Here is an 8,794-nt window from a genome sequence, read left to right as displayed (position 1 = left end):
TGGGAGCGCTCCGTATCTGGGTTACACGGGCTAATGAGAGCAGGGTCTCTCCCGATGCTCCAGCAGCAGGTGAAAGTGATCTTGAGGCCGCTTGCATAAGGCTCATCCTCACAGGTCACTGTGGCTCACTGGACACGGTGGCTCACTGGACACGGTGGGTCCTGCACGCTTCACTCTGTCCAGGGATAATCAGGTTAAAACACCACAGCAGATTAGTGCAAAGAGCTTATGGAGATCAGTCCTGTAAACACCGGGCTAAACACTCTATTAATTTATTCTATTTAACCAGGAAAGATTTCAGATAGTGTCAAATCAGAATGAAAACACTGCTGTCGGACCCCGCCCCCAGGGGCCATGTGTGCCATGAGCTCCGGACATGACAATGCGCACGTGCCCATGTGGCCAATCGTGCACGTGCTCTGGATAAAAGGCCGTGGGCTCAGGATCAGGGTCCGGTCTGGGTCTGGACACAACATGCTGTCCCACTGGACATTCCTCGTTCTCAAGCTCTCGTTGCTCACGCAGATCGCGTGCTTCGAGTCCAAATGGCACGAGACAGAAGAGGAGCATGCGCCGCAGCAGAGTGGCCCCGGGCCCCTGCGCCGCAGGGACCTGCACTATCTTTACTCACTTTGGCATTTACTTGGGCGATGGCCGCGTGGCGCACCTCATCCCCGACATCCTACCCGCGCTCACACGTGACCCCGCGCTCAAACATCACGAACACGCGCCTCATCATCGGCTGCAAGTTCAGGTGCGCCACCGTGCGCGTGGACACGCTCGAGGACTTCGTGTACGGCGGGAGAATCCTGGTGAACCGCATGGACCCCGTGATGAAAGCCAAGGCTCTGCCTCATGAGGAGGTGGCGCACGTGGTCGGGAGCGAGCCCTACAGCCTCCTGTGGAACAACTGTGAGCACTTTGTCACGCACTGCAGATACGGCAGTGCGGCCAGCAGGCAGACCGAGCAGGTACTGACGGGACAGGGTCACACACATGGCTTAAAGGCGATATGGACGATTTTTTTCCGCGATTTGAGAACGCAGGCGGAAGTGCGCATGCGCACTCCCCCGTGCGGACTGATACAACACACACGTGCGTTAATTATTAGCGCGACGGATCACATCTCTCGTCTCCCGTAGATTTCTGTCCACTTCTGCGTCAGCTCAAACTGTCTTTCTCCGTCTTCATTTTGCCCCGTACACTGAGGGAACTATATCATGATAGATCCATGCGCTTAGACACGCGGAAACGTGGGGACGAGCCTGACGCGGCTGCAGGTGAGCGATAGGTGCGTTTTATGATTGATACGTGGCAGGACTAATGATTTATCCACGCCACGAGGAAATATGATAAAAAATTTGCTGAAAAAATCGTCCATACCACCTTTAAGGAAAAAAATCAATTCTACAGCTTTAAAGGTTATTATTTGTTTTGGATTGATTCCAAACTCTCAATACATTTTAGATCCAGTCAGTGTTACTGCTGTAGACCACAGTAAAATGCTCCATTCAAACAGATGTTTCATAATATGAAACATCTGTTTGAATGGAGCATTTTAAAAAACGTTTTTGGGTGTTATCTCAGTTTCACTGATGCCGACGTGTGGCGGTTTTTCCCGTGGTCAATCACATATTGTTAGTTAACTGGTAAAAGTAGATTTAAACTATTTAATAATGCTTTATGATGCAGCTTCATTAAAACACAGGGTGCTGCTGGAAGACATTAGACTTGAGCTGGGATAGAGGAGAGAAATAGATATCAGCACGACCTTTAGTTTGAATCACTGTGCTCTGTTTATTGTTGTTAGCAGGGGGAAAAGCTAATGCGCTAACTACAGCTACAACATGTCGGAGTTAAAGGGCCTGAGTTCCATTCGCCATGAAATAGATGATTAAATCCATAAGACTATACTGATAATTAACTTTGTCAAATAGACTTACATAAGAGTGATCATGGAACATGATCCACAAAGGATAATAAATGTGGAGACACAATCAAAAATAGCTTCAAAACCTAATTTAGAATGTTTTTTTGAAATAAAAATAAAGAGTTAATTGCCTGGAGATTCACAGCCTAGTGGACATACAAAAGTGAAAAGGGAAGGATGAACTGTAAACTCAATGATGTTAATGCATGGGAAAGTTGTAGAAATATGATACTAGAAAGCAAAGCATCAAAAGTATAATCTACTTGTTTATTAGAATCATCTCAGAACATTCAAAGAATGGGAGTGTCTATATAGCCGCGGCGCGCGGCCGAAACTGCTAGGCTATTGAGCAGTAGGTGCGTTTTATGATTGATACGTGGCAGGACAAATGATTTATTTTAAAAAATTTGCTGAAAAAAATCGTCCATACCACCTTTAAGCTAAATGTATTCTTATCACATCTGCACAACTTCTATCCTTGCTTTGTGTGCAGTTCTGTGAGGTCCTGAAGTCCATCATCAGAGACCAGCGCAGTGCCCTGGCCTCTAGTCTGCGGGGCATCATCTCCATCATCTCCTTTGGTATGGCACCTTCGACTGCCCTTCCCACGATCCTCATCCCCTTCACCCTGTGGATGGCCGGCTGAAGACGTTTTGCTTGAAACTGCAACACTAAACCCCAGAGCCACAGCGCTGCACTGATGCTAACTGCTATGAGAAGATGATATATGTGCTGATGATGAGGCAGTGTGAGGCCCAAGGTCACATTCAATCTCTTTTTACCTCTATAAACCAGTTTGCATATCATGAGAGTGGTACAGTCTTGGCGCCTGGTCACAGTGGGATTATCCTGGGGGGAGTTTGAGATGCCGTGGTCCGTGCAGGATGGGCACTCAATCCTCCTCACATGAAATGGAGATAATTCTAATGGGATTCATAAAAGTCTGCACATGTGAAAAGTCCAAATATGTCACACTTTTACCCAAAATACAAAACAGAATTCCAAAAACAAGATTTTCTGACCATGAAGTGCCTTGTGCAAAAAACTATACCATCAATGACTGTTATAGCATCATAAAAATGTAGCACAAGCTTATTATATAATAAGCTGTATTTTGGAAGCCGTTTTCAAAGCTTTCATGACGTACATTTTCAATAATTACGAACATTTCCATAAATGCACTTTCTGAATCAATTATGAATCAGAATATAACATATAAATACCCATATTCACTCTATACGTTTTGAAATGATGGGTTGGTGATGTATCCTAAACCTATTTCTGTGGTCAAAAGATTCAACTGTGCTCGTTTAGGTGGGCGTGGCCTTGCAATTTGGTAACCAGGATTTTTCCCACCTCCGACTTGAAAATGCCCTGGAATGTTGCTCAAACTGCTAAATCTTCCTTGTGAACTGGGAGCTAGGGACTCGCACTTTACATACGAGATCAATTGTGACACAATCATGATAATAACCACAAATAGTAGTTTTGAGTAGTTCACCAGCACATAAACAATGTAAACAATCTGATATTTAACTGATTTGCTCAACCGTGACATATCTTTAGTTGACAGATTAGCATTAGCTAAATTGCTTACATATGAGTCAATTTCCTTGTAACGCTCTGAACTCGTAAAGTGGGGAATAACGTTGTTCCTAGTTGCCTGGAACGCAGCATTAGCCTTTCTACATGGCACCATACCATTGTACATTTTAATATTTATTTAATTTAAGAGTCTATTTTTGTCAACTGACTTTCATGGTTCTGGAGTTTTTAGTTGTTTTTTGTTAATATATCTCAGTATTTGCGGTTTTGAGTCAAGACCTGTTGCTTCCTACTCCTCCGTTCCCACACTGCGCTTTAGGAAATTGCTGAATAACGCTGAATATTCCAAACGCCGCCATCCATGCATCCACATTTCAGCGGCAAACAAAGGCCAATTGTCGGGGTTCGATGGCTCAATCTGTGTGCGACATTTCAAATCCGGGTTTAACCGCTCGCCGAGTCAGTCGGCTTTGCGCGCACCTCTTGGCCCCGGTACAATCGCGCACACAATACCAAACTTTCAAAACGTGATTAGCAGAATCCTCTTAATTTCTGTGCAAATACTCCCCGAATATTGACCAACAGTTTATCCTCACGACCTCTTTGGGACCTCCTTCTCTTTCCATATAAACCTTTCAGTTGTTCAGTTTGTAGCGCCGAAACGCACCAGCCGACATGTTCCTCTTCCAAGTCTTCAACATGCTCTTCGCAGCGCCGCCGAAAGAGGAGGAATCCAAGTACGACCTCTCCCTCTACAAGCGCGGGGACCTGCTCGAGGTGCCCCGGACCCTCTTCACGCACTTCGGCATTTATTTGGGCGACGATCGGGTGGCGCATCTTATTCCGGACATCTTGCCGGCGCTGACCAAAAACAAGGCCAGAATCGGACAAATGGTGACCAACAATCGTCTGATTTTGGGGGTGGTGACGAAGACGGCGAGCGTGAGGGTGGACTCGATACTGGACTTTGCGTACGGGTCGGAGATTCTGATCAACCATATGGACGCCGTGTGCAAGCAGCCCCCTCTGGACGGGGACGAGGTGGCGCGGAGGGCTGAGAAGCTGCAGGGCTCGGTCACGTACAGTCTGTTGTGGTACAACTGCGAGCACTTCGTCATGTACTGCAGATATGGCATGGCTATCAGCTACCAGACGTACCAGGTACTGTGGAGTTCAAGGAGTCCAAGTACAAGTAGTTGTAGCTGCTGTGGTAGAAGAAGCAGCAGCATCAGCAGTAGTAGTAGTAGTAGTGGTAGTAGTCGAAGAAGCAGCAGTAGTAGTAGAAGCAGCAGCAGCAGTAGTAGTAGTAGTAGAAGAAGCAGTAGTAGTAGAAGCAGCAGCAGCAGTAGTAGTAGTAGTAGAAGAAGCAGTAGTAGTAGTAGTAGTAGTAGAAGAAGCAGTAGTAGTAGAAGCAGCAGCAGCAGTAGTAGTAGTAGTAGAAGAAGCAGTAGTAGTAGTAGTAGTAGTAGTAGAAGAAGCAGTAGTATAAGTAGAAGAAAAAAACTCTTCTAAAATGCCTCTCAAGTAGAAGTAGTAGTAGTAGTAGTAGTAGTAGTAGAAGAAAAAATCTCTTCTAAAGTGCCTCTCAAGTAGAAGTAGTAGTAGTAGTAGTAGTAGTAGTAGTAGAAGAAAAAATCTCTTCTAAAGTGCCTCTCAAGTAGAAGTAGTAGTAGTAGTAGTAGTAGTAGAAGAAAAAATCTCTTCTAAAGTGCCTCTCAAATAGTAGTAGTAGTAGTCGTAGTAGCAGCTGTGGTAGAAGAAGAAGCAGCAGTAGTAGTTGAAGCAGCAGCAGCAGTAGCAGTAGTAGTAGTATTAGTAGTAGTAGAAAAAAAATCTATTCTGAAAAGTGCCTTTCAATGTGACTATTTTTACTCACATTGAAGTAAAAATACTTGATGGCTGTGGGGGTCTACGCGTGTGCCATGTCCACCTTCTTGTATAAATGCCTCTGTGTACCAACGTATATTTATATAAGTGGAACGTATGGTGTTCTTATAATGCCAGCAATTGCACACTATATGATTGATTCTGTGTTGCCATGGCTACTTTAGAATTCCGATAAAGCCATTTTGAGGCAACATATAGGCTTGACTAACTTTACTGATCCTCAAAAGAAATTAGTCGGGCGCGGGTGAAACTGTAAACACGCTTAAAAACAGTCCGTCCTCGATGATTGCGTTTGAGTTCTCGGTGGAATAACAAAGACAACAAAAGCTTCACGTTGACAATATCAAAGAACTTTTGTGTTTCTCGCACCACACGCGCTGTCTCAGTTTGAAAATACAAGAGATTTAGATTTATTTTATACATTGTCATTCCTTACATTGGCTTTAAAAACAACAACAATGACAACAACAACATTATTTAAAGGGGAACAGACCAACAGATCAACGGCACACATCGTTTGCCAAGTCATTTCAACAACAATTCAATTACGTATTTTCTGGACTATAAGTCGCATCGGAGTTTAAGTCGCACCAGCCAAAAAATGCATAATAAAAAAGAAAAAAAACATATATAAGTCGCACTGGAGTATGAAATGTGGTTGCAAGTGTGAAAATAACAAATAATATCACATATAAGTCGCTCCGGAGTCTAAGTATATAAGTATAAATATAAGTATAAGTCGCACCCCGGCCAAAACTATGAAAAAAGTTGCGACTTATAGTCCGGAAAATACTGTAGTCAGTAAAATCAGTAAAAGTGCAGTAGAAGTGAAACAAACAGTTGCACAATGACCTCGGTTTTTTCAGGGTTAAGAAGCTGATAGTTAAGTGTCCTCCAGGTTTTTACATCCTTCACACAAACGCTAAGTCTATCCTGGACTGGATCCACTTATTCACACACACCAAATCAAAGTTGGTGACTAATCCTGCACTCGACCAGGACCAGAAAGTTGGTGATATCGCAATATGCAAGACAAGTCATGCAGTCTCTTGATAATACCATTAAGAGGTAACTCAAGTCCCGAGCTGCTCCTGAAAGATCACACTTCACTGTGAGTGGTTGAATCCAGCTGTCACTCACTCTGGCCAATGTGAGAAGTGTCTGTGTGTGAGCGTAGATCCGCCTTAAACAGAAGAACCGACAAACACACCAACAGCATTAATCAGAACTAAACCTGGACCAAACTATGACCGAACTAGAACCGAACTAGGACCGAACCAGGACCAAACTAAGACCAGGACCGAAGGGCCAAACCAGGACCAAACTAGGACCAAACCTGGACCAAACCTGGACCGAACTAGGACCGAACTAGGACCGAACTAGGACCGAACTAGGACCGAACTAGGACCGAACCAGGACCGAACCAGGACCGAACCAGGACCGAACTAGGACCGAACTAGGACCGAACTAGAACCGAACCAGGACCGAACCAGGACCGAACCAGGACCGACCCAGGACCGAACTAGGACCAGGACCGAAGGACCAAACCAGGACCAAACTAGGACCAAACCAGAACCAAACCAGGACCAAACTAGGACCAAACTGGGACCAAACTAGGACCAAACTGGGACCAAACCAGAACCAAACCGGGACCAAACTGGGACCAAACTGGGACCAAACTGGGACCAAACTGGGACCAAACTAGGACCAAACTGGGACCAAACTAGGACCAAACCTGGACCAAACTAGAACCAAACTGGGACCAAACCAGAACCAAACCAGGACCAAACCGGGACCAAACCTGGACCAAACGAGGACCGGTTTGACTGCGCACTGAAACCAGAGTTGCCCAGTCTGCGTCTCTATAGCAACTTTGGGCTTCAATGTTTGGAAAGTCATTCGCAAACTTTTCGGTCTCGTTCTGAACAGCACTTTCGTGATAAAATAGATAAATAAACTTTTGGAAATACGTGTCAATAGCACTCGATCAGCGGCTTAGTTCATAAACATATCTTTTTTCTAAAGCTTGGTCACGTGTTGTTTTGCAAACCCTGTGCTTTCGATCAAGCTGAACTATGCTAGAGCTCTGGAGAGGGAGAAGGATTAAATACTGCAGGATTACGGAGACAAAACACAACAGTATGACATGGTTAAAATCAATTAAATGTGCATATTTAAGAACATTTAAACGTGCGCTATGCAACCTTTCTGGTGGGGGGGTGAACGCAGATGACTTTATCCATAATGGCCACATAAACAACACTTTGCCTCGAACCTGGGCGCCTTTTAATATACTTAGAATCAGATTTAAATTGAATGTTTTTTTTTTACATGAAAGTGCTGCTCAGGACAGTCTAAAGTAAAGTGCTAACGCCTGCAAAAAAAATTAAATAAATTAAATAAAGTAAATACATTAAATACATTAAACACATTAAATACATTAAATAAATAAACAAATTAATTAATTAAATAGAAATAAATTAAATAGAAATAAATTAAATAGAAATAAATTAAATACATTATTGGGTTGTCTAGATGAATCTAGTCTTCAAAAAAAGTATACAACCCAAACTTGCCGTGCCAGGGCCGTTTGCAGATATGTAGGGCCCTGTGAAAAATGCAGTTTGGGGCCTTTCATCGCCAAACTACAAGTATGTGATTCAAAATAATGTGATTCATGAACTTGCGTAAACTTAGCGTAAATAATCAGAAAGGCTGCTGTCAATAAGGAAAGTCTAAAGTAAAGTCTAAGACGTACGACTACAGTAGGTGGCGGTAATGTAACACTTCGATACCAACCGCCATAAAACACCAAAGAAGAAGAATGGTATGTTTCTTTTTAAACCGATACACCACACACTTGTCCCACACACGTTTTGCGATGCTGTTTTTGAACTGCAAATCAAATGCCTCGACACCTCACCCTCTCTTGTTTCGTCTGCACAGTTCTGTACAGCGGTGCGTAAGGTGGTGTGCAGCCGCCTGTGTGCCTACCTCACGGCCCTGTTCGGGGTCCTGGGCCTGTGCTACGGAGGCTGCGTGGCCCCCTGCACGCTGCTGCTCACCGTGCTCGCCTCCTTCACCATCTGGATGGCCGCGTGATCGACCGCTCTGCGAACTCAAGAGCTGCATGGGACGATAATGGGAACGACAATATGGACTGTTTGTATCATTGTAGCTAGTTTTGTGACTCGTTTGAACAAAAGTGTGCTATGTTTGCTTTTGAAATGGATATGTGTGTGAAGCGATGAGCTAACGGCATAACGCGTGTCTTTGCGTATTGCATGAATGTATCTTTTGTACTTGTTCCGTGTTCTCACGCCGATGAAAAGTGGCATTGCTAGTTATGTTGACTATGTTGAATATTTTGCTTTAAGATGTCAATGAAAAAAAAGAAAGTACACCCGGTCCCTTGGGAGTTATTAGATGGTG

At 44.1% G+C, this 8,794-nt stretch overlaps 1 protein-coding gene and 1 pseudogene across 1 annotated transcript; both read left to right on the top strand.

The window, feature by feature from the left end:
• The first annotated feature begins 474 nt into the window (after positions 1-474).
• On the top strand, positions 475-2,594 carry LOC140377759 (lecithin retinol acyltransferase-like; annotated as a pseudogene).
• Positions 2,595-4,121: 1,527 nt separating this feature from the next.
• LOC140377527 (lecithin retinol acyltransferase-like) lies at positions 4,122-8,498 on the top strand. Its single transcript, XM_072462967.1, has 2 exons — positions 4,122-4,636; positions 8,309-8,498. Exons 1-2 carry the CDS (start codon positions 4,151-4,153, stop codon positions 8,462-8,464), a joined length of 642 nt encoding a protein of 213 aa, XP_072319068.1. The 5' UTR covers positions 4,122-4,150; the 3' UTR covers positions 8,465-8,498.
• The last annotated feature ends 296 nt before the right edge of the window (positions 8,499-8,794 follow it).

The sequence above is a fragment of the Eucyclogobius newberryi genome, unplaced genomic scaffold, assembly GCF_026437365.1.
Source record: "Eucyclogobius newberryi isolate DKJ021-1_F unplaced genomic scaffold, fEucNew1.0.hap1 SCAF_4, whole genome shotgun sequence".
NCBI lineage: Eukaryota > Metazoa > Chordata > Actinopteri > Gobiiformes > Gobiidae > Eucyclogobius > Eucyclogobius newberryi.
The sequence above is the reverse complement of the archived record's forward strand: the minus strand, read 5'-3'. Positions and strand labels throughout refer to the sequence as shown.